The sequence below is a fragment of the Periophthalmus magnuspinnatus genome, chromosome 1 (genome assembly GCF_009829125.3).
Source record: "Periophthalmus magnuspinnatus isolate fPerMag1 chromosome 1, fPerMag1.2.pri, whole genome shotgun sequence".
Taxonomy (NCBI): Eukaryota; Metazoa; Chordata; class Actinopteri; order Gobiiformes; family Gobiidae; genus Periophthalmus; species Periophthalmus magnuspinnatus.
In genome coordinates, this window is record NC_047126.1 from 7,748,097 (window position 1) to 7,775,269 (window position 27,173).

At 39.6% G+C, this 27,173-nt stretch overlaps 1 protein-coding gene across 1 annotated transcript in view; it reads left to right on the top strand.

The window, feature by feature from the left end:
* The first annotated feature begins 2,218 nt into the window (after nucleotides 1-2,218).
* The window catches only part of mtnr1aa (melatonin receptor 1A a), a 68,781-nt gene continuing 43,826 nt past the window's right edge, over nucleotides 2,219-27,173 (top strand). The window contains exon 1 of the mRNA XM_033974646.2: nucleotides 2,219-2,744. Within this exon, the coding sequence (XP_033830537.1) occupies nucleotides 2,558-2,744 (187 nt within the window). The 5' untranslated portion in view covers nucleotides 2,219-2,557. The remainder of the gene's footprint in view (nucleotides 2,745-27,173) is intronic.

The following is a 27,173-nucleotide window of genomic DNA, read 5'->3' on the forward strand; positions in this document are numbered from 1 at the left end:
TTTACACATTTATCCAATCAGCGCGTTGCTTTTTCATTGTTCTGATTGGCTGAGCTTCTCTCTCTCACACAGGCTGCTGCCCTTACGTCCAGCAGCAGCTAAGTACTGACAGAGAGGGGACAGGAACACCGGAGTAAACAAAGTATCACTGAAGCAGCCGACTAAACACACGGGCAGGTTCAATGGTTAATTTATGACAATAGGAAACATTAAAAAACACACAATTTTAGGGGAAGCTTAGCTTCTTGTCGTCATAGAGAGATCACCACTGGACTGCGGCGTAGCTGGTAAATAGTAATTAATGTGCAAATTATAAACACTGTTTTTATTGACAACAACAGTGTTGCATATTACATTCATATTGCATTTCTCTTAATAAACTGCCATTAGACTTCTTGCTTGGATAAAACCACAAACAGAGCCCATTATCCCCTGAAGATTCAGCGCTGCTTCTTACTTGTTACCGTGGGTTGCTTGTGTGTTCTCTCAGTACTTCACCACTGGAATGACTGATTCATAAAGCGTTCAATTATCCATTAGATAAGAGCTCGGCTGCTTGGGCTGATGATGATCATGATTATGCTCAGTAGGGAAATCTATGAATCACACGCTGCAAAGAGGAAAGCACAGCCTCTGATAATCATTCACTGTTACAAATACTGTTACAAAAACTCGTTATATTAATATTCATGTTTCCACATGCAACATGCAATTTCTCCCATGGATCAAAGCTGAGCAATATTTGTGTTATTTTATATAAATAACCAAACACTCATCAAGGATAAACATCAGTGATATCTTATGGACAATTAATCACACTCTGTTGCTAATAAGTACCAATTAACAGAGTTTCTACTTCATTGGCTGCTACGCTTCACATAGCATCAGTGGACTTAAACTCAAAACGGTAAAGTAGCGTATAACATTACGATGGTCACAAGCCCTGGTGTTATTTTCTATATTTTACAGTATAGGCTACGTTAAAAGACTGATACGCTTTAAGTGAAACCTCAGAATGCTCAGCACATAAATTGCATTAAGGTGGAAATGTCCTACATGAACATTTTGGCAGAGCTGGACCTCTCCATCGTCCAAGTAAATGAGAGCTTCAGCCTCAGGCGCTGTTTGTTCAAGTGAAAGATGAAATGCCAACAAAAAGTCTGCTGCAAAATGGTCCATGTTATCTGAGGATAGGAACAGCATGTAAACTGTCTGGATCAAAACAGTGACATTTGAGTTGAGTTGTGCCAGTGCTGAAGTAACAAAGAATGAAAATAAACAGAGCTAAATAAAGAACTTATACTTACTTTTACTTGGGTTATCTAGCTAAATTCACTAGCCGACCTTACAGATATGATCATATACTATAGTCTAATATTTACAATAATACCATAAAATGTATCTCTATGTAAAATATCTGGATCAAAACTGAGACATTTGAGTTGAGCTGTGCCAGTTCTGAAGTAACAATGAATGAAAATAACTAAATAGGGCTAAATAAAGAACGTATACTTACTTTTACTTGGGTTATCTAGCTGAATTCACTAGCCAACCTTACAAATATGACACAATACAAAATAGATGTTAAGTTGCTTATCTACTCATTCACTATAGGCTAATATTTACAATAAAGAAGTTATACATAGTTTTACTTGGATTATCTAGGTGAAATCACTACAAATACTAGCCGACCCTACGAATATAAACACAATACGAAATATGTTAAGTTGCTTATCTAATAGCAAAAGACAAAGTTTAAATCTATCAACTGTACAAATCATTGTAAGAGTGAAGAAAATGAAAATAAATACATAGGGATAAAGAATGTATACTTACTTTTACTTGGGTTATTTAGATGAATTCACAAGTCGACCTTACGGATATGACATAATACAAAATACATGTTAAGTTGCTTATCTACTCATTCACTATAGTCTAATATGTACAATAATGCCATAACATGTCGTCTATGTTTTGCCTATGTTGCTTTTAAGCCCCTCTGCACGTGCCCAGATTTCCACTGAACAGTCTAAAACGTGAATGATTCTCGCAAATAATAATGAATGGGCAGCTGAACTGAAGCTAAGCCATGAATGGGAGCGTGGATGAAAAAAAAAAGTAGGACGCGCTCCGGAGCTTATAATGCAATTCCTACTTACCGCCGCCATGGGGCCGTGTTTCTCCCTGTAAATAAAAAGCGCTCCTGCCCGGGCTGTTTGGTCACATGCTGGGAAGGATGGAAGTTGTCACACACACGCGCGTATCGACAAAGTGAATGGCACAGCGGAGCGGGAGTGACACCCAGGCGAGAGCGCAGCAGCAGCAGCAGCAGGAGCAGGAGCAGGAGCAGGAGGAGGACCGGGGCAGCAGCAGCATCACCAACGCGCACAGCCACCACCGGCGCATCCAAACGCACCGAGACGCGGGAGAAGACCAGGCGCGGTGAGAGGATGAGACCCGCGGGGGGCAACTGCGTCTCTCCACCGGCGTCTTCCAAACCCAGACTCCGCTGATTTACCCCTCCGTTCGCCTCCACTTCGCGAAAGTTCTGTGTACAATGGTTATAAATGGGTCTTACCTGAACAGCTCCGCAACGCCAGACCCCGCTGACACCGTCCTGAACCGGCCGCCTTGGGTTACCACAACTTTGGGCTGCTTTCTCATCTTCACCATAGTTGTTGACATCCTGGGCAACCTCCTCGTCATCTTCTCCGTGTATCGCAACAAGAAGCTAAGGAACGCAGGTGAGTGAAGAGTCAGACACACACACACAGAATAGCATAGCATTGATGTGTATCTGCTTTAAACCACTAAGAAAACTAACCCAAAAGTGGAAAACGCGTTTGTATTTGTACTTGCAGTTGCAGAGACGCGTCATGACACCGCTGTAACACTTTGTAGCCACGTTTAACCGAGGAAAATACCGTGTTTTTCGACGTTTATCTTCACTGTATCTTGAAGTAGGCTAAAGCGCGCGCGCCACTGGACACTATAAAACAAAAACATCAAAGAGACCGCTATAAACCCGCGCGGAGGGATATGTTTTAACCCATTTTTCCTCCATTTAGTGTTTAAAAGCTCTAGTTTTCTCACACTCCGCTGGACTTTACGCATGTAAGCTGTGGTTGTAATAGGTTTCAGTCGACCCCGCACTGGTCATAGCCTACTTCTCAAGCGGATATAATTTCCCTGACCTACACCAAGCGCACGGGCAGAGTTATAAAGCGAGGCTGGTGGAGGAAAGTGAAGCCAAGAGAAACATTAGCAGTTATTGACGGGGAAAGCCCACCTCGGCTCTACTTATCCTAATGCTTCCCAGGCTTTTCCACAATCCGTGCTACTCCGCCGGGAGCTTAAATTCAATAATGATAATGACAACATATTACATTGCTATTGCCAATTCTCTGATGGTAGTAGTGGCATGGGAGTTCAGTGTGTTTTATGTGCATATTGGAGTATTTTATTGAATTGTGAATGGGGGGGAAAGTGCGCGCGAGACCAGTCGAAAGTTTGGACACGCCCTCTCATTAAATGTTTTTTTTTAATTTATTTATTTTACTACTTTCTATGTGTTATATTCACACAGAAGACATCAAATATGAAGCAAAATATATTGAATTATGTAGTAAATAAAAAAGTTAAATAATTCTACTAAATATGTTTTGTCAAAGCAAAGGTTGGCTGCTTTGAAGATTTGAAAATAAAATATTAAAAAAATATAGATATGTATTATTTAGCGGTCTTTCTTTGACTTGACTGTTCGTGTATGTCTATATTGAACCAAAGCAGTCTTGCAGGCAAAAGTACACAGGGTTCTTGTCTGTTTTGATTCACTGTCAACTTCAGCGTAGTATCTTGACGTCCGCGTGTCTCGTCTGTGTAATCCCTCAATCGTCCAGGTCTGATCCATAGCAAAAGTTTAAGCGAAGTTTAAATCTGTCAACTGGACAAATGGTTGTAGGAGTGAAGACGTTTCGCTGCTCATCCAAGCCGCTTCTTCAGTTCTGTTGTCCGTGTGTCTTCTCTGCGTTAACGAAAGGTGGTCGGTCATTTAAGATTTAAGAGTTTTAGTTGGAAACAGCAGCATTAACACAAAAATAAGTAGAATTTTGTTGATTTTTATGACAAACTAAGTGAAATGTTGTGTGAAATGATCAGACGTTGCCACCAAAAAGAAAACAACTACATATAACCTTCTGTATATCTGTGTAGACGATGTTATGAGCGACTGGTTAACCCTAGATAAAGACCCATAACTTCAAGCAATTAACTTTTACAGATTTGAATCAGCTGTAAGCAGGTTTCAAGATGCAATATTGATTGTTCATTGCAATATTCATAGCCTGTATATTTTAACTGTATCCATAAAATGTATATAAATGTGGGTTTGAAGCAGCACTGGGGAAGCGCTGCATGTACACAGCTCACTAGAACAAGAAAAACCGACCAGAGTTTTTATGTATTCGATGTCTGATGATAAACGATAATACTGAAACCAAACCATAAAGCAGAATTATTCACATAAAAGTATTCTAAATGTACAATATTGTTGCGCTATAGACATGAACAGCAGAAAGCAATACTTAAGCAATTAATCCAACCTTCTACAGCTCAAATCTGATCATACTGCAGGAAAAATAACCAAAAAAAGTCCCACTACTACGAAGAAAAAGCACCCATGATAAATATCGACCCCCCCAAAAAGTCGATATAGTAATTATTGCGATAAGCCTGCCCCCTTAACAGCTTTTCAATAAATAAATAAATAATAAAGCTACAGTTTTTGTGTAAAATGTATTGGAAGCCAGAAAATTAGTTTGACCTTGAAGTTCTTGTACATCTTTTCAGTCTGAATGAACGAAAACGATGACAGTTTTCTTCTTAGGGCCAAATGAAACAAAGGACTAGCAACTTTAAAGGGCCCATTTTACACTGTTTTCTGATCTGTTTTAATGTTGTTTCCTCATCAAAAAACAAACCAGGAGTTGTGTTTTGTTTCATTGACACATGTTTAACGCACAAACCCTGCATATTTAGGCTTCTCTCAAACATAAAACACTCTGCTCCACCTCGTGATGTCATCATGTGGTAATACAGGAAGTGCTCCATTACACAAAAGGTAAAAGAAGTTACTAACTTGAAAACGAGCTCTAGGTGACATCACAAGGTGGAACAGAGCATTTTGAGCTTCAGAGATGTAGAAAGCCTAATAATAAAGGGATAACCAAACGTGTGAATGAAGCAAAACACAACTCTAGGTTTGTTTTTGAGGTGGTAACAACATTTTAACATGGTTTAAAGCTCACAAAGAGTCAATTTTGCATAATATAGGACTTTTAAACACACATCTGGTTGCTTAAACGCTTAAGTACTTGTTATGCACTTGGCTAAATTACTGCTACGTATCATCTTCTTCTCAAAGAAATGTAAGCAGGTGTCTTAAAAACATTAAAAAGTAAACCCAGTATAGCGCTAAATAAATAGGACTCCATGAGCGCTCAGCCTTATCACAGATATACAGGGATTTCAGTGCTCTCCCCCGTCGCTTTGTCATAATCTGCATTTGAGAGAAAACGGCGTGACATGACGGGCAAGGTGGGAGTATTTTTGTTTTATTTTTTTACAAGCTTAAGCTGCGGCGTCGGAAAATGGAGTTTTAAAACACATTGTAAATCCCTCTATGTCATTCTTGTTCTTTGCGTCTCTGATGGAAACAATGTGCTGAGACAAGAGGCGAGATAAATTTAGGAAATCTTTGAAGTTCCATTAATTACGACTAATTACATGGAAGGAGGTCAGAACACAACGCCAAATTAATCACGTATGTATTTAACGTATATTCAAGGCTGCATTGAGAATTAGCAGCTGGGATTTTTTGTCGGACACTGTGATGCTATTTTTAACTAGAATATTTTCATTATCCGAGCTTGTTTGAAGATCAATGCTTGTGACGTCTTTACTCAAATCCATGGCTTTTGGACCCCGCTTTCCATTCAAACTCCAAAGCGGGACGTGCCGAACTCAAAGCTGTTTGAATAGACCCACGAAATGAATGCAAAGTGGCAGACGTATTGATGTTTGATCGGAATGTGGTGGTGCCCTGAGGTCGGTTTATTCTAGCAAACTTTCTCAGTGGGAATTTGACACGAATTTGGCGAGTTGAAATTTTGCTTGGAACCTGCAGTCGGTCAATGGATCAGAAGTGTATTTTCGCTGTCAAGAAAGAACGTTTGGATTGCTGGCTGGACTGGGCATCTGTTATAAAATGACCCATTGTAACTGGCATAAGGATTAGTGTTGTCACGATACTAAAATTTCAAACTCAATTGTGATACTTAGCAATAGACACGTTCCTGATTCCAATACTGTGATGATAATTAAAAAAACACTCTTTCTTTAGACAATAGAATGTGATTTTCAACATTAAATCGCAGTACTTTGGTTTATATTACCAATGTGTTTAATCCCTCAGTCGTCCAGGTAGGTTCCATAGTGTTCCATGGGCGTATAGTAGTTTTGGACTTTTTATCGTATTGTCTATCGGCTTTAAATCTCCAGCATAGGCCAATATTTTGTTTTGATCAATCTGCTGCCTTAAAAAATACACATAAAGCTTTAGATGAACACATCATTACAAAGAGATGGCTGCACAATACAAGACTACGCAGCTCTCTTATAGGTTTGTGGTGGGAAAAAAAGCGCTTGGAGGGAGTTTATAGTAAATTTAAATGACATAATTAGGGGGAAAATGACCCTAATCGGTCCCACATATTGGCAGAGCTTATCGACCATCGGTTGCTCTGGATTCTAAACAATTTGTATCGGCATCGGTCATGAAAAAAACCCATAAAACATATCTAATACTAGTCTGTGTGTCTTATACTTGTCCTGATACGGCTCAAGATCATTCTAAAGCTATTCAGGAAAGGTTCATTTTGTCTTGTGAATGTCATTTTTTTTCTTTTTAGGATCGGTACTTGCTGAGTATGCAGTTTCAATACTAGTTTTATTGATTATTATCTGTTTTTTGATGCTTTTGACAACCTTAAAATGGAAGAACTGCCAGACTTGATGGAGGATTGTGGTCACGTATTGAAAATTGATTTTATTGCTCTATAAGCCAGTGTAATAACATGAACAGCCAGCTTGTGTGCGTGAACCAGTCAGCACATGGTAAACGGTCCGAGCTGCAAGTGAACGTCATTAAAGTCTATAACACAGAATTGATGTCTTTGGTCACAGGGACACTCATAAAGATGGGCAAAAAGTGCATAGCCTCCATAACACACAATGAAATAGTTGGTTTGTTGTTTTCTTTTCAATATTTGTCTTTATATTAATATTTTTTAAAGCCATACGTAACTTTTAAACCTACAATAATCATTTTGGTTGTGTTTATTGCACTAAAAACAAAAGACAACATGTGTCCTTACTATAAGCAGGGTTACATCTCCACAAACATGACTCTTTTTTATCCTGCTCCTGCTTGTTTCTGTTGAATTGTTGTTCTTTTGGCTATAATCCTCCACAGTATAGGATAAAACATGTCTATCTCCATGGAGAATGTTCCGAAGTATGGTTTTAACTTTCTGTTTTCATGGACTCATGCAGGTGACATGCGAAATCCAGAAAATTCCATATACTGTAGCTTCATTTAATAATTATCTGCATGACATCTGTTCTGTTAGTTGTCTTTTTTACCCTTTAATAAGAATAATTACTTCTATTGTGTATTGAAAAATCCCTGTAGGTCAGAGGTTACTAAAAATAGCTTTGCTTCACTGTGATTGGTTAAAAACACCTGTCACTCACACAAGAGGCTGAAAAAGAGTAGAAGCTGTTGGGGGAAAAGTAGAGGTCCCGGATCGATGTTATAATATCTGCAACACACTGTTCAACTATTTCTTCCCATGTTTTTGCAGTCCCGCTCTGTACAATCAGCTGGTGCATGAAATGGCCAGTGTGCTTGCAAGCGTGAAGCTCCCACACCACATGGCGAGCAGTGGGGAGCCGCGTGGCCACTGTGAAATCAGCTCAGAGCCAATAAATCATCTCCAGTGTATCTGTTGGTTTGGAGATAAAGACCTTTGTTGAATTAACTCAGAAGAAGCGAGAGATGGCCGTACGCGGTTAATTCAGACTCGCTCCGACTGATATGATTCCAACAGCCGTCCTCCGTCTTTCACAACGCACAGGGGACAAGAAAGTGATTGGACATGCCCGAAAAGTGGTTAACATTGAATTTTAAGAGCAGCAGCGGAGCAGAAAATGGGAACGGTTTGTTAAGTCTGCGATGGGTGTCAGCTGTCTTCATTGGCAAATACGGATCTGGCATCAGCTCCCTCCCCACTCATCAATAGCTGTCAGCTTCACTTAGAGAAAGGACTTTGTAATAGGGATGTCCCCACTCACTGTTGAGCCATAAATCAGCCTGCTCTTTTCTTCCTAAAGTGCTGTGTAGTAAAACTTGTAATGGGAGACGGTTACATTTATATGGAGAGTTTGGTGCAATCTGAATTTCTAAAGCATCTTTCAGCCCATAATTTTACCTCAAACATCCATAAGGTGCTACATGTTAAAATGCTGTTGAGTTTTTGTTTGCTTATCTATCCAAAATATCGATTCCACATAGTGATGTCATTAGGTGGCTATCCAAAAAGGTGCTGTTCCATGTTTCAATCTACAAACTCACAGTATTTTAACACTGTGACGCATCTCAACATTAAGGCTATACAACCTGCTTTTTGGTCGTCTTATTTGAACTGCTTCACTCTTGTTTTATCTTGTTTCATTAATCCATGAATCCAGACTTGTCTCTTCTAAGCACTCAAAAATGCTAAGTTCACATTTGCCAGTTATGTTACGTCATAGGTAAAAAAAAACAAAAAAACCTGACTTCTCTTATGCAGTTTTAAGCCAATAATCATCATTCAATCATTCAATCAATAATCATTCTGCAGTTAATATATATTCTCAACGAACGCATGGCTCTATTAGTGTAGCATTCACAGGGATTTGGACTTCATCTGTTTATTTTCTTATTGTTCGTTCCCGTTGCTGACAGCAGAGGGAGCTCCAACACCTGAATGCCTCATTAGAAATGGAGTGTTGTTTACAAAGTGTATTTTCCAAACGTAGGCATTATTTTAAGTGAGAAAGTGTTAAACATTTTTCCCAAGATGACCAAAAGCATGTTTCAAAGGAATTAAATACTGAAAAGAGCCATATCTGAAAAGAGCCATGTCTTTTTCTTTCAAAATGTTATGCATTTTTATGACACTGCCTGCTCTGCAGCACAAGTGGGCACTTTATGCACAAAAAAACTATTTGACATCATAATAACCATTAGTTTTAAAGTTATGATTATTGTAGTGAAACGTTTTATTTAAATGATGCATAATTCCAAAGGTTAAACACACTCCCACTCTCAGTTTGAACCATTTAAACAGATGTGAGCATTGGCCATTTCTCTGTGTGATTAGTTTGTAGATAAAATGAGTTCTCACATTGGCTTCTGTCATATAAATAAACCGAAAAAGAGCCAGTTTTTTGAACGGAGCCAAAAAATTTGATTCCATAAAAGACCCAAATGTCCCATCACTAGAATTAAAGCCACAAGAATGCACAGATATAAGTCAGATTGTAGGTTAAACGTATCATTCTTGCTCTTTTCCTATCTCCTCTTCGCATTTCTTAGTCAAGCAAAAAGTACGAAGATGTCAGCAGTGATGGAGAAAGCTTTGTTGGAAAAGAAAGAGCGCTTGCTTTGAACGGCTTTGACAGTTACTCACCTACTGTAGCTCCGACGTAATAAGAAGAAGCAGATGTGACTTATGCAGGGCCCACTTCTTCACTGTTTGTGCGCGTGACAAACTGTTCCCCAGCACTATTCCATTCTTGGCTCTGAGCTGCCACAATATTTCCCATCGTCAGCGCTGCTAGCACAATGAACATTTTCTAGCATTAGCGCAGATTAAGCGGCATTTGCGTGCATCTCCAATTAAGACGGATATTTTAGATGTTTCTAAATATTCTACAGCCTTTGTTGTTGGAAACGGAAATTAGCTCAGAAATACGCAGGCCTAATAACGAAAATGAGTGAGGAAAGAAAACAAATACGGAGGGTTTTATACTAATTGTTGATATCACTGCTTCCTGTTTGAATTTAATGGAGAGGAAAGGATAAAGACTGGTGTTGTGAGAAACTGTGATTCGTCTGGATGAGTTTTTGTTGTAAAGACTGAGAGGGCGACCAAAGAGGCGGGACTCGGGGAACAGTTAGAACAGAGTTTATTTGTAGAGATAGGAAAATAAAGAAGGTAGTCATAACAGACAACTTGGAGCGGTGTTGTAGGCAGTAGTCCTGGAGCGGGTCGTGGGTCGCAGGGGTGTTCGTACTGGACATGGAGAGTTGGGTCGGAGACGGAGATGCAGGGTAGTTCCAAGGAGCGGAATCACGGTGGATAGACGAGCAAGTAAACCGGAGCGTGACATGAAGATGACAAGACGATCTGGCCCTGAGTATTGGCCCAGGTGAAGCTTGATCGCCTGATGAGAAGCAGGTGTGTGGAGGTGGTGCCAGCGTCTCCGCCCAGCACCAGGCTCAAACACAGAAGGGAGGGGGAAAACAGCACAGAACACACAAAAAACCCAAATCCTGACAGCTTCTTGCTCATGAAAGTATGTGGAATCAGAGCTAGTACCTTTTCCTCAGAATGAGAAAAACATTTGTGCTACTAAACTCTGCTTCAAACTCTGCCTTTAAACAGCAAGGGATTCCAAGGCCAATGCCGGGCTCTGATTGGCTAATCCACTTGTCAATCATGCTCATTTGAAAACAGGGAGATTCACCGGTGGCCAGACACATCTTTGGGCGACAGTAGCTCAGTTGGTAGAGAGTTTGATCTGAAGGTTGGACGTTCGAATCCTGCACTCGACATAAACATCATTGGTTGAGCGGTCAAATCCACTGACCCACAGGTTGGTGGTGCAATTTCAGCTTCTACAGATGAAGGTTGTTGTTGTTGTCTCCTTGGGCAAGACACTTCGCCCCAACTCGCCACATGTATATCTGTGTGAATGGGTGAGTGGTTCCTTGATGTAAAGCACTTTGAGAACCTTGAAGGTGGTAGACCATATTCGTAAAGTATTGAAGAAGTGTGTATTCTGAATAACAGGCAAGTACTGACAGATTTATAACCATTATTAAGACCCACAAACAGTTTCTGCGCCCTCTGCTGGTAACAATGGGGAGAAAAGCAGAATAAATTATGGCACAGTTGTTTATTGGTAATCAGTACTTCATAGTGATGGCCATTTGAGCATTATTAGTTTGTCTCTAAAGCTCAAAATGCTCTCAAGCTAACAGCTACATTTGTTCAGTAGAGATTGAAAATTCTAGGGTTGAAATCATCCAAATGATTCTAGTGAAGGTGTATGGAGTTTAAAAACACAATGGAGCACTTCCTGTATCACCACATGACAAAACAAGGTGGAATGTTTTACGTTTGAGAGAAGAACTCAGCCTAAATATGCAGGACTTGTGTGCGAAACATGTGTGAGTGAAACGGAACACAACTCCAGGTCTGTTTGTGATGAGGAAACATTATAATATACAGTGTAATATGGGCTGTTAAATAAATGAAGAGTTGCGTATAAAGTCTATCCATTGCAAGACAGTGACAGTAACCTCAATTTCCCTTTGCAAACCTACTTAGCTCAAAATGAATCTAAATTTGAACATTTGGACCATGCTCCTCTCCCAGTGTGAGGCCTTTGATTTAAAAATACAACAAACACTGCTCTGTTATTTTTAGACCCCAGTAATGCAGATGACCCTCTTTGGCTATTTTGAAGAGGGCTCTTATGCAAATTCTAGTTTTTCTACGTCATCCGTGCATATTTGAGCATTTTAGCGAATCCTCCATATGGTTCACGTTAAGATTCTGTTCTCTGCCCACGAGCCTTCATCATCCATGCTCCCACACGACAGTTCTCGATAAATGTACAAAAACGTGAAACAAAAATGCAGTCTACAATGTGATGAACCTGATGTGATGCGCAGTAGTTTCATTAGTGGGATGCATGCTGATTGTTTTGTGATAGCGCTCTGAAGGGGGGACTCAGATTGTCAAAAGCTAAAACAAAACTCATAAAACATGTTCATGGTTGTAGTTTTTAGCAAATATGGCATCTTCAAAACAATAAAAGGTAACACGGTGATGTGATATCTGATGTTACGTGCTCGCATTTAATACCCTATAGAAGTAAAATACCCTCTCTTTAAACCTCAGCAGCAGCGCAGTTTGTTTATCGCCTTTATAAGAATGAATCGGCAGTCACTGTATCTGTCTGAAGGCTATATCATGTGATGCCAGTCAGCCCCCACCGCGCCCTGTACGGTTCCCCCCGCCCAGCTTTCACCCACAGCGTCTAATGGTGTGCTGCTCCGAGCCTTATCTCCGCTTGACTGGCCTCAGCTCATCCATCGCGCTCTGTGCCGCTGCCAGGTGAGCGCTGTCTGCATCTCGTTGTGTCAAAAGGCTGAGCGTCAGAAATGTGCCCATCAGTCAACAGTGTTTATGGAGTAAGCACAGATACAAGTGCTTCTACGGCCCGTGTTAACTGAGAGCACATATTCAGGGTTTCATATTCAGCGCTATTCAGGTCTGTGGGAACGTGAAGTATCTAAAACATGCCTGCACAAAACGGCATTCTGTTGTGATTATCTTTAGCCACATGAATGACACCTGGGCTGCACTGAAATTTAAGAAATCAAAAGTCCAGTGATGCTTGCAGCTTTTTACCATGTTGTTATAGCAACAGATGCACTCAGCCATTACATTTTCTTATATTGTTTGGACCCCTTGAGTGTACTAGATCTTGTACCCTGTCATCATTTTTTAAACTGAATACCTTCACTGACGCAACTGTCTGGAATTTGAAACAAATTTGCTGGAAGCGAAAGACTTTATTTATGGTAATGGTAAATGGTCATATTTTTATATAGCGCTTTTCCACCTTCAAGACACTCAAAGCGCTTTACGTCAAGGAACCACTCACCCATTCACACACACACTCATACACCAGTGTACGCAGACACTGAGGGCGAGGTGGGTTAAGTGTCTTGCCCTAGGACACATTGAGAGTATTCATTTGTGGGAGCTGGAGTCATGAAAAGGTATATGTTAAGTCAAAAATGGGATTCAAACCACCAACCTTCAGATCAGTGGACAAACGCTTGACCAATTGAGCTACTGTTGCTGGAAACCCAAGTGTTTGTTTATTTATTTATTTATTTTGATTTAATCTTTATTTAACTAGGAGAATCTCATTCATTCAAAATCTCTTTTCCATTAGCCCCTTAATGCATTGATACTTATATTCGATATCGACTCTGATCCAGACTCATTTGCTGAATGTGGTATCAGCTCTGGGACATTATCATAGTGAGGTTCCCATATGAACTTCTCGAACTGAAGCATTACACAACACTCATATGTTTGTCTGTAGAGCTGTGCCCTCAAGGTCACTGCAGACTATGTAATACAAGAATAACAACAGTTTCCTTTTATATAAAGTTCAGGTCAGGCCTCAGCAGATATCGATACCCAGCTGAAAAGATTCTTTGTTTTCATAGAAGAAAATATGCTGCCTGGACATTATGTGTTTTTATGACATAAAACAAACATCCTTTACAGTGATGATTGGTTTAAAAATGTGATACGCTTTCGCTTAATGAAAACACCAGGTATAATAGCATAACGGCGAGCTTATTTGTCCATGGCCTCTGTTGGTGTAGTGTCTGCTGTCACTCATGTCTTTGTTTTTTATAAACTTGGCAGAGTGCAGAAGTCACCCAGTGCTTTGTCTGTTTCTGGGGTGATGGTGGTGATCGGCATCAGAGCAGCACAGTATGCTGGAGCGCTAACAACTCCACGCTCAAGGCTCAGGCTCTAATTGGAGTCCTGTCTCGGTCAAGAGGTCAAGACTTAGCAATTAATGCACACAGTGCTGCAGTTACAAACAATACCAGCACTGGTTATGTGAGAGTGAACGTGAGAAATGAGTTAAAAGGAGTTATGCAGACTTTTGCTCGCTTTATACTGGAAACTTTTATCACAAACATACCTGGAGTGTTTTTTTCATTCATGCATGTTAAGGCTAATCTTTTCATCTCTGCTTCTGTTTCTATCTGAAAATGCTTCATTTGCAAAGAAATGGTTGTCACGGGAAGGACCCAATTTGACATTGTGGTGGGAAATTGCATTGAACATTTATCGAATGGAGGAGATGACGGCATTGGTGAATGGCAGGCAGGGTTGGTTTGTGTCCTGTTGGGAGAAGTGGGTTGAATATGTAGATCTAAAAATGCCCAATTTTATCTAAGAACATGACTAAATGGAAGATTGATGTGCAATTTGTGGTCGCTCCCTTTTGTTTCCTTTGTGTTATGTGTGAATGGTTGTTGGGAGGAGAAAAAATGTATATGTTAAAAATTCCCCACCATTGTAAAACACTAAAATTCATTAATAAAGAATCAAGAAAAAAAACAAAAAAAACAAAACAAAACAAAATGCTTCATTGACTGTTCCCATCTCGTCCTACTCCAAGAATTAGACAACTGGTATTCCAGGGCGTTTTCAAAAGCTTAACCACCTTGCCTTGGTAGTGGGTTCCTCCAAAGTCACTTCCTTCCACTCCAAGACAAGTGTCCTGCCTCAGCTTCAGAGTGAACGAACAGCAGTAAAATAAAGAAAAATATATGCTTTTATGGATAGCAACTCAATTAAATAAATCCATCCAAGTGTATCATTTTAATATGATGTGCAAACAAAGAACCCCCATGACGACCCCCTTCATAGTGACCCCCCACTCCCATAATGCACCTCCCACCACCACCACCCTGCTCTGTTGTGTCCCACATCTATCACCAGTGGCCCTACAAAGGTTTCATTCATGAAAAATGAATATATTATGCATTTGCTTTTTAGAAAAGTGGATGCACTACTTTTGCTGCATTATAGCTCCAAGACAGCAAAGTTCTCCCTCCGGAGGACACATGCCTGTGGAGGACATGAACATTAGAACAGGACCTGGGTGATGTGGATGCCTTGCCACGCCCAGAACAGACCAAGGCAAGACAAGGTACCTTGGCTTAGGAAAACCCCCCGGCTCTAGGGTTGTCAAAAATCCCGATACTAATCAATACTATCGAAACTAGATACTCATTTGAGCAGTGTTAGTATAGTGACAACACTAAGAGTGGCCAATTTTGACAAAAATAGATACTTTTTTTTTGTATCCCAATAACGATTTTCAGACGACTCAGAGAAATGTGCTAAATCATGTGTTTAAATGTTATAGCTTGAGGTGCTATTGATATTTTGGCATATGCTCCACCTCTACTTCTCACAGACTTCTTCTATCAGCACATGCTTTTACTTGATGTTGATGTAGTTTCAGTTTTTCTTACATTTTGACCAACTGTATAAAATATATAAACAGTGTTACACTCTCCTCAAAGCGAGATGTTTCCAGATTCAGTTCCTGGATCATGTGGAGTCTGTATTGTTCTCCATGTTCCTGGCTTTTACTTCCTCCTCCTCCCATTATTTGAAAGTGTGCATTGTAAGATACAATAACAGGCAGGTTCTCTTGATCAAGACATCGCCCTCTGCCTCACGCTGCCCCAGGATACTGTTTGAAGGATGAGTTAAAGGGGCACTAAGAAACTTATCTGATCTGATCTGGATTGTTCCATGGTATGGCATTAAACGAACACTAACTTACCAACAATATTGCACGTATTCACCAAAATACATTGAAAAACAGGAGTTCTTATTGCGAGAGAGGTCACTTCTCCACTTGTGCGCCCTATAACTTTGCCTTGTGGCGTTACCTGCTTGTCTACATAGAGATAAAGAAGTTAAAAACCGTACTGTGGAACATTCTCTGATATTCTAGACATCAGACAAGCAGGTGGTGGTGGAAAAAGGTCCATATAGTACATCCTTAAAACGGATACAGATCGATTAAAACGTTCTGTCACTGCGTCCAATTTGAATGCCCTCCATGTTAAAATAATACACATTTTAATGATGAAAATGAAGTGGTATTTTGGCACAGTGCTTTATGTTTTCTGTTATGGGCTGAACGCTCAGAGGATTCTGTTGGAGCTTTGGCAGGTGTCTCATTGTTCCACCGTGTCTCAAGCTGTGCTGTACCTAACCACAATCATGACCTTTTACTCTACATATGTGGCAACGGCGAGACCTGTTAAGATAATCACTACATCGACTCATCGTTCGGTATATGAAACTCGGGACAATGTTTTTTACTTCACATCTGTGCCATGTCAGGGTCTAGAAATGGCCAGAGCGCAAAGAGTGACAATAAAAAAAACAAAGAGTTAATTTTTGTTTGTGATATTATGCGTATAGTTGTGTCGTGTGTCATAGTTTCGATTTAAATAATCAGGGAAATAAAGAAGATACATACATTAAAAAGTGTATGCAAACTTGGCTGGTTGTGTATCTGGAAAAATGAAATAAATAGAGCGTCAAGAGGCAGACACAGCAGGGCATCTTAACACCTTAAAATTATTCTTACCACACCTTCACAGAGCTCACTGACTATATTTTTGCAAACCCATGAATAAAGAAAGACCAATATATCAGTTGGACCATATTTTCTCTTTTTAGCACATTGGCTATCGGCTTTAAATCTCTAGCCAAGGCTGAGATTTAGTTTGGACCAACCCACCGCCTGAAGAATATGCATAAAACTTTATTTGAACACACTCCAAAGCAAAACTCCTGCAAAAATGTGACTACTCTGCTCGCTGTAAAACAATGTTGTGAATGAGTTAGTACTAAAGTAAAATTAGATCATTTGGGGAAGTTTTCAGTTTAACTTTCGTCTTGGTTTAGTCTTTTAGTTTCTTAGACCGGAAAATAAAGCGTTTTTTGTTCTTACGGTGTCAAAACTTTTAAAGAAACTCATAAACCCCATACGTTTGACTTTTAAGCAAGTTTTCCTCATAAAAACTGGATTGTAGCTTGTGATACTGTAATCCTCTTTGTGATTTTCAAAGTGCGACCTTTAAAATTGCGTCTTCAGTACTTTCATTTATGTTCTCGGTCTATTATGCATATACGGAGCCTATAGACTCTTTGTAGACTATTGCACTTTCTCTCTCAAGTCTGCGGTGCACCATCCCACGTATTATTTTTGTACAAATACTAAATCACCCTCATCGCAGAAGAACTACTTAAGCATGCAGCAAAAACACATGGAAATAAACACACTGCTCTTGTTAAATGTATTCTGCCCCTCACCTTGGTCCTGCAGCTTCTTTGTACTCTTCTGAAGCTTATTCCCGTCACATGCTCTCCGGATTTCACACTGTTTTTCCCTTAATTTCGACCTTCCGGGCCTATATTCCCTGACACTCTGTCTGTTTTCATCACTCTGATCCGACACCCCCACCGCTCTCCCAGGAAGCCATGTTGCCGGTGCTTATACCTGTGGAGGGCTTCTTCCAATAGCGATTTAACCAAAAAAAGATCACTTAAAGGGCTCATATTACTGTTCCTATTCTCTGATCTATGTTAATATGTTGTTTCCTCGTCACAAACAGGAAGTTAGAGTTGTTTTTTTGTTTCATTCACACATGTTTAACGCACAAACCCTGCATATTTAGGCTGAGTTCTTCTCTCAAGCAGAAAACACTCTGTTCCACCTTATGATGTCATGTGGTAATCCATAAGGGTGACGCCAGACAGGAAGGGGGTGTTCAATGTGGGTGCTCACTTAACGTGTTCATTTAGAGTTTTTTAACAATGGAGCGTACCCCTCAACTCCCCCTGCAGTGATGTATAAAACGTAATGTGGAATTATTTTGAATTATAGTCTCATTTTGAACGCTCTGTGGTTGCAATTTGAACATTTCTAGTCAAGACTGGACGTGTGATGAAAGCAAAAATCTTTGGAGGAGCTATGGGGGTGCATTGGCCATTCTAGGAGAGGCTAGTGCCCCCTCAAGCCCCCCCTAATGCCCACCCTAATACAGGAAGTGCTCCACTGTGTTTTTAAACTCCATGCTCCTTCACTGGAATCGTTTGGATGATTTCAGCCCTGGAATTGCCAATCTCCATTGAACTAAAAGGTAAAAGGAGACGTTAACTTGAAAACTGCTTGTTCATGACATCACAAGGTGGTGGTGGTGGTGGAGTTTTGGAGATAAGATGGCAGATTAATGATAAACGGTTACTCAAACATGTGCGAATGAAACAAAACACAACTCCACGTCTGTTTTTGAGGCGGTAACAGGATCATAACACGACTTAAAGCTCACGAGAGTTGATTTTGTGTAATATGATGCCTTTCATGTTGCTTGGCTGAAACGCTGGAGTGCTGATGTGCATGCAATATAAAGAAAACAAACTTTTCACTGGTTTTGCGTCATAAATCTTGTTACGTTTAACGATACACACCACACATACGACACATACCAAGCATTACTTCACGTGTGTAGCTGGAAACACCATCTTACTTCCTACTGTACCTCCCCCTCCCTCCTTCCTCATGACATGCTTTCCCTGTGCTATTTTTAATCATTTACAATATTATACAGTGCAAAGTTGTTTCTGCTTGAGAGGAGCTGGGGATGACGCACGCGGGGGAGCTTGGGCAGTGAGATTAAGTAAAACCTAATGCTCATCTGAGGGGAAGAACTCAACACATTCATACTGCACACGAAGGATACTGTAATGCACTGTCTGATGCCATCATAGACTGGGTTTATAAATGGACATACTGTGGCTAACCTGCTCGCCGGCGGGTTCCAAATAGGACGTGATGACGGGCTGCGCTTCCAGCTCCATCGACTCAAATTCACGTTACATTAGAAAACTGTGGCCCCTCTCTCTGTAACTGCTGCTGTCAGACTCGTCATTTTGGTCTTAAAATGTTCGCATTGACCTGTTCTACATGATACTGGTATTTTTATTTTGCTGTTATGTCCGTAACTCAGCTGCTAAACGTCCTCTCCGTTCTAAACCAGCGGTGCGAGCAGGAAGAGGCATTACCTTCCACAGCTTTGCTCCAGATTGGCTCTTTCATTGCTATGATACTCGGGGTCGGAATTCAAATTATGATATATAAATATGGAGCCTTCTTTACACAGTTTATGAATGCCATATACAGACTAATGTTGGCTGCTGGAGAGGAAGATGTCAGTTTAAAGGAGATGTACTATCTTAAAGGGATCGGCTGGTAGAGCGCTCGACCAGTGATCTAAAGGCTGACTCCCGCTCTTGACATAAACATCAGCGGTAGAGCAGTCAGATCCACGGGTTGGTGCAATTGGTGCAATCCCAGCTCCCACAGATGAATGTTGTCGTTATGTCCTTGGGCAAGACACTTAAACCCGCCCTGTCCCCAGTGTCTGCGTATATCGGTGAACAAATATGAGCGTGTGAATGGAGGAGTGTTCATCCTTTTGTTATGATTTGCAATATTGATCTAAAATAACTTAATAAAAGAAACAAGTTTGCTGACTTAGTTCTGCGTTAGAGAGTTGACATCGCCGTAAACATCATCACTAAAAAGAGCTCCGTGCTGTCGGCCTCTCCGATGTATAGCTGCACGTCACACTAGTGAGTCGTGTACCAGCGATTAAGAAAATACGAGAAGAGAAGAGAATAAATACATCACAATGGGCGTGTACCAGTGGAGATGAAAACGGGGGTTGATCGGACCGATGATCTGAATATATACATTTAAGTATTTAGATTACTCAAACATGAATGGATCACACTAAATAAAATGCAATGAGAAGAAGAAACAACTACAATATCTATAAAAGAGTAAGACAATAGGTCTGCTTTAAACTATTTTATAATCGTGCTCCCTCATCATTAGTTTATTCAGAGTTGTGTTTCTATTGACTCATGCATGTCAGAGTAATCTAGTCAAGTCCTACATTTGAGACTTGAGTGTCCAGAAAATGCCTGCGTTCACCTAACTCCTGTCCCCGCCCACTGCTCTGTACTGACTTGCGATTAATCCACAAATTCAGAATCGGAGTCGTACATGTCAGTTCAAAATTGCCACGTAGCCATTTTCAAGAATAACAATGCATACATTAAAAGTTGCACGTTGTTATGGGGTCATTTCATTGTGAGGAGGCAGGGCATATCAGCTCTGCACTTTTGAAGAGGAAGTCAAATGAACCGTACAGTTATACCACTAAACTATTTATAATCTGGGCTTGATATGAAGCCTAGCCAACTAAACCAAAGAAGAGGTAGATGTCCAGGTTAGTTAGTAACACTTAATTCTCTCTAGTCACTCTGAACAGTTTGATTTTGTGCAGTTTTTACATGTTCAAGTGAGTTTATATTATTGTTTTTAGTTTATCAGTTGTCAAGGAGGAATGCAAAGAAAACAGAAGTTATTTGGCTGAAAAAAAAGGTTTGCTCTGGATTTAAACTCTCGACATAGAAAACAGAAAACAGAAACAAGGAAATTCTCTCTTTTAGCATCATGTCAATAATAGCCGTGCTGCTCATCTGTCTTTTCAAAATGTTTTGCTTCCCACTGTTGCCAGCAGAGGGTGTCAGACACAAGCTTTCCAATATAATTTAAAACTATTGATTTCTTAACAACATATATATTATCTGTTCATAAATATTAGTTTACGTTACAACAAGTAAAACTCTAAAATATTTCTCACGATCATTTCTATATCGACTCGTTCAATACATGATCGATGGAGCAATTATTTTTGGGGATCGATATTTATCTTTAGTACTTTTTGTTTGTATTAACGGAGAACTTTTTTTGTTGTTTTGAGCTGTAGAGGGTTGAAAAAAGCTGTATCAGAACAAGTATAAGACACATAGACTAGTATACACCCACGGACCACTATGGAACCTACCTGCGAATATAAAAGTAAGTAAAGTAATACCATTTAATGTTGAAATTCATATTCTATTGTCTAAAGAAAGAGTGTTTTTTATTATCATCTGAATCGGTATTGAGTCGAGTCTATTCCTTTGTATTGAAATTGAGTTTGAAGTTTTTGTATCCCGAAAATACTAGTGACAAACTTCCAACTCACCCCCTTTCGACCCAAACTGAAACAAGAGAACTCAGACAAGGCAAGTGCACTGGCATTTGAAGGTGCCCTTGGCTGCAGCACACCGTTCACCGTTGGGTTTTAAGTCTAGAGCTGGTGAAGCAGTCTGGTCCGACACACAGACTTCCTGCTATGCGAGCGTCACGTTACATGACTGTAAAAGCTGCACAGACAAAAACAAGAAGAAGAAGATGTCTCCCCTGTGAGGCCTGCTCTAATGTGGCTTTCACAGTGTAGGCAACAAGGAAAGGGTTTTATAAATCCCAAGAAAACTGATGGAGACACGCAACATTTTTTCATTACCAATATTTATTTTTGGATGGGTGTGATTTTTGTAGTTTAATATTTGGTGGTTTTGTGCATTAATAAACTAGACTGTATATAAAAGTGGACATAGCTAAACTGCTGGACACTGCATATTAAACTGAACACGAACTGACTCCATCAACTCTGGATCAAATTCACATTCTACTGAAAAATCTTCTTGCTCTCTCTGTAACTGTTACTGTCAGACTTGTTCTGACCTCATTCCTGGTTGGCTTTTCGGCAGAAGAACAGAATGGCGTCCCTTTGTCCACTTCTATACAGTATATGGTTCCATCTTCATATGGTACATTCTAGATGGTGCTCCCCTGCCCTTAGAAAATCCACACACCTTCACCAAACATATTGGTATTGCACTTATCTAGATCCATTGCACCCTCTCTTTTTTTTTAAAGTCAATAGCATAGACTGTATAAATAAGTGGACTAAGAGAGATGTCACCCATAGTGTTCAACTCCAGTGAAATTAAGCTCATTGAGACTAGTAGTTATGTGGGCGAATTTGGAGCGAATATTCCGTATTTGGAATTCTGACCACAAGTATCATAGCAACCAGAGCCAATCCAGAACCAGGCTGTTGAAGGTAACACCTCTTCCCACCTGCACCGCTGGTTTAGCAATGCTGTCAATCAAACCTGTGGCTAATGCTAGCGGAGCGACTTTGGGAAAAGAAGGCACCTGATTTGTCTGTTATTAATGTTCATATCTTGAATTTGGGACAAAATAGCTAAATAAAAACCCGAGGATCATGTAGAGCAAGTTAACACAAACCTTTTAAGACCAAAATGATGAGACTCGCTGCAGCAGTTATAGAGAGAGGGGTGATGGTTTTTCAATGTAAAGTGAATTGGAGTCGACAGAGCCGGAAGCGCCTCCATGATCACTTTTATTTGGAACGTACCAGCTAGCACGTAGGCTATGTCCTTTTATATATACACTATGGTCAATAGCCATGTTGTTAAGGCTTTTTCATTTTTCGAAAATCCCACAGTGCCTTGGATTTTTGCTTTGGGGAATATTTAACATATTGTAGGAAACACGCCAAGTTTCTCTTCTGGTTGTTTATTTTCTGAACACAAGGGCAGCTATACGCCATAACCCACGCCAAAACAAGAGCAGAAGATCAACAGTGTCAACTCAATAGAGCCCATCTCCAAAACAGACAGACAACAGAACCTTCACATCTGGACTCAGTGCAGGAGGTGGGGGACAGGAGGGTCCTGGCTAAGGTCTTTTCTATGCTGGGCCATGAGTCTCACCCCCTGCTGGACGCTCTGTCTGCCCTGGAGAGCAGCTTCAGTGACAGACTGATTCACCCTCGCTGTGTGAAGGAGAGGTTTCAGGTCTTTCCTTCCTGCTGCTGTCAGACTGTACAATGAACACTGTTAACACTGAACATGTGTCATTCATCCACACCTATGTGCAATACTCAAGTCACTTTACGGAGATGTTGTATTAGAGTCTATTTTTAGTTTATTTTTAAGTATATTTTTTTTTATTATTTTAAACTATTTATCTATTATCTTGTTTTATTGCATGTACCATTTTCCTCGGTGCAATACTGGAATTTCCCCACTGTGGGACTAATAAAGGCATATCTTATCTTATCTTATCAACCAAAAAGCATTTACATTACAACACATAAACAAACAATATACAGTTTTTACCCAAATTACAAATATTACCAAACAACAAAACAAAAATGACATCCTAAAAAATAAAACAATGACAACTCAAAGGGAAATATCAAATCTCAAACACCTTTCGACAAATAAACACCAAAACTATGACACTTTTTAGTCATCTTTTTCAAATCTACATTTCGGGTTTGCAAGGATCTGCACAGCGGCCCTTATATTTTTTCCTCTCCTATTTCTTTTTGTCTCTCTTTTTAAATGCAAAAAAGCTCTACCTAAAAACCATTTTGCGCACTGCTCTGCCTAAAAGCCCCATCACTCCACATTGCCGTTCTGGTGATCGTTATGGCCGACACGTGAATCTAAATGTGTCCTGATTGTCACTGCGATGTCTCCTGGTGCACCACACTCCTGTTCAAGTCCACAAAACGGCAAAGCTCTGAGCAGCACTAAACAAACGTGCAGTAACAACCCTAAGGCCGTTTCAAAATCCTGAGCATTCATTTATCTTCTAAAGGCTCCTTTTGTTGGCCGTTTGCATCACATGGAGAGCACATTTTAGAGATGTGATTTTGCTTACAGACATTTATTGTAGAATTACCGTAAATATACATGACTAGTACTTCCTTTACACCTCCTGAAAGTACAATTTAAATGTAGCCTGAGCTGAATTAAAGGTTTGGTACCAACATTTTCCCATTTGAGCTAAATCTGTCTTACCCCAGTGATATATTGAGGTCAAAATAAGTCAACTCTGTGCTTTCTGCATCTAATTAAAACTGTTTTGATTAGGGAGTGCCCATTAGCATGCTAGTTTGTGTTAGATTTACTGTCACGGTCAATAGTTAGGTTGTTCGGAAACATAAAGTAAACGAGGAATAACTTTGGACCATTGCAAACCCTTTAAAATGAACTAGGCCTGTCACGATAACACATTTTGAAGCACGATATATCACTACAGACAGATATTGTGATAAACGATAATACTGAAACTACTTTATGCAACTTTTTACTAACCTTTGCTAACCTTTTTTTAATAGACAGTATCATTAAAAGGCCCGAGCTGCAACAGATAAAAAGCAGAATGTACCAATAATTAGCCATAGAAGTCACTTACTCAACTTACTACAGCTCAAATCTATTTTTATTACAACAAAAATAACCAAAATCTCCCAATTTTTACAAAGAAATTGTACACGTGATAAATATTGAGCTTCAAAATTTATTCTTCCAGCTTCAGTTCAGTTCAATTTGTTTTTGTAAAGCGCAAAATCACAACAGGAGTCGCCTCTCAGGGCTGAACATGATGATTGATTTAACCAACAGAAAGTTAGAAAATCAACAGTGAAACAGACAAAACAAGTGAATGGATAATTGTCTCCGAAAATCCCGTCCTTAGACTCTCGTTCTCTGCAAGGAAAAACTGAACGATAAGTCGATATGGTGATTATCATGACAGGTCTAACCCGTTCTGTTTTTCATGTTTTTAAATCAGTACAAATCAGATACAGCTGCAACTACTATCATTTTGTGAGTAAACATTTTTACAAACACTGACAGCAACCAATGTGAATAAACGGATTGGAAAAGTAAACAAAAATCCAATTCCGCCCAAGCAATCCAGTAGCAGAGTTCGCCTCCTTAAAACCTTTTGGCACCAAAGTACCAAAGTCAATATTTGTGCTGTTTCTTTTCACTATTTGACGAATGTAATTGGCGAGAGAAAGTAAAAATATTTCCACCAGAAGGAACACGTTTAATTGGCTAAATTGCTGGAAGAAAAACAAAATCTTATGACCAGCAAAAATTGAACATGTCCAACCATATTAACGTATCAATAACAAGGGATAGATTTGCAATTTGCCTTTCAAAGATATTGGATTAACCCAGAGCCAAATGAATGATATTGAGCACAGGGTTAGCGAACACGAAGACCCTAAAAAGGCTGTGGTGATATGAACCAGTATTGACAGAGGTGCATTATGGGAGATGATTGACAATGGCTGCGCTCTGGACAGATTGTCGTTCCCTGGGCTCCTGACCCATGAGGGTACTTAAGGAGGCTAAGTTATAATTATATGAGCACTGGAATACTTCTGCTAATTGTCTTTTTCTAAGTAATAAAAATGTTAAAGTCTTCATTTCTCAGCGTGGATATGATGAGACCGTGACTTTACAACTGCAAAACTAATAAATTAAACTTGTCATTTTGCAAAACAGACACTAATGAAGAACAACAATAAACTTATTATAAACTATATTATTGCAAATGATGAAAAACATAATTAAAAAAAACATTACCTTGTTAAATATGCTACTTCAGATCCAGAATACACACTTCTTCAAGACTTTACAAAGATGTGAGTGCGGCTGACAAGTGGATTAGCCAATCAGGGACAGGCATGATCTGTCCTTATCAGAAAAAATAAAGAAGTAAAACATCACAGGGGACTGAAAAACATAACGGATTTCTGCAGAATCAATGAGCAAAGCACTAAACTGTTAATCCGAGGTGAGAGAAATCTGATTTTACTGGTAAATCACTGGTCACAAATGAGCTCCTTCGTTTCACATGTGTCAATCAACAGAGAATCAAAAAGTCTGGTTTATTGACTCAATTGTACACAGTTGTCAAAGAGCTGTTGTCCCTAATAATGTCGTCTCGCCCTCAGCTCACAAATGAACATGCGTACAGTGCATTTATACCATCAAAACAATCGTACCATTTTAGTGTAATCTAAGTTGGACACATCGTCTCGTAGACTAACAGACAAGAGATACACTCGTGCGTAATAACCGATAGTATCACGAAGGTTAGGTCAAAGAGATCCATAACAATCCATAACAATACAAGAAAAGATTTAGGATAAAGAGTGACATAACAACCATCACGTCTGACCGGGCTTGAGATGCAACGGAGGACGTGAATCAGGCTGATACAAATCTTTATGAAAGTACAAAGAGAAGTCAGTCTGGATTTGACAGGCATGAGCACTACTGATATGCGCTGGTGAATGTGCTGTGTTTTGTCCCGACTTGCTCTGGTGATGTCTGTAACTAAAGTTTCTAACAGATAAATAAAGTTATTTTGATAACAAGTAAGTGATGGGTTAATTTCTAAATTCACACCATGGCTGAAGGGGCAAATATCTGAACAAAATCTTGCATTCATGTACCAATATGCCCCCACTAGAATATCATAAAAACACATTTGTATCACTGTTCTGACTCTTCTCTTGCAAAAAAATTCAGCTGATGGAAGTCACAGTATCGCCCCAATAAGCAAAAAGAAAACAACCAGAACAGCATGCAGAATAAATTACACTTCGATTTGCCACCGAGAAGGTAAATTTAACATTACCAAGTCTGCCGCTTTCTTTAATTAGCAGCATGTGTTTGTGCGAGGACTGCGAATCACAGTATGTTATTCATTTGGAGCCCACAAACCCCCTCTCCCTGTGATCATCGACTAAGTGAGGGTTTTAAGCACGTTTCATTTGGGTGAGGCCCGTCTTTTTGTTGCTAATAAAGGTGCCAGGAAAAGACTAGCTGAGCAAATGATCGAGTTGGTGTTGGTTTTGACTTGTGTAATGGATAAAATACAGCAAGTAAAATTATTATAACTACTATATCAGCTTATTGTTTGATACGTGACAGATGGAACAATCATTTTTGGGGTCAATATTTATTTTTATGAACTTTTTCTCTGAACTAAAGAGGAGATTTTGTTTATTTTTCTGTTCTATGATGAGATTTGAGCTGTAGAAGATTGAATAAATAACTTCTATGATTCATTATAGAGACAAATTAATTACTTAAGTGTTGCATTCTGTTATTTATTTACTGCAGCTCATATTTGTTCAGAATATTGTGCATTAAGAACACTTTTGGGGAATAATTCTGTTGTATGTTTTGGTTTCAATATTACCGTTTATTGTCTATATGCAGTTCAACAATATATCGTGCTTCAAAATGAGTTATTGTGATAATTCTATGTATAAAACAATACAGAAGTACGTGTATTAGTTGCATAAGTTTCTGTTGACTGAATTCCTTGTTTGATTTAAA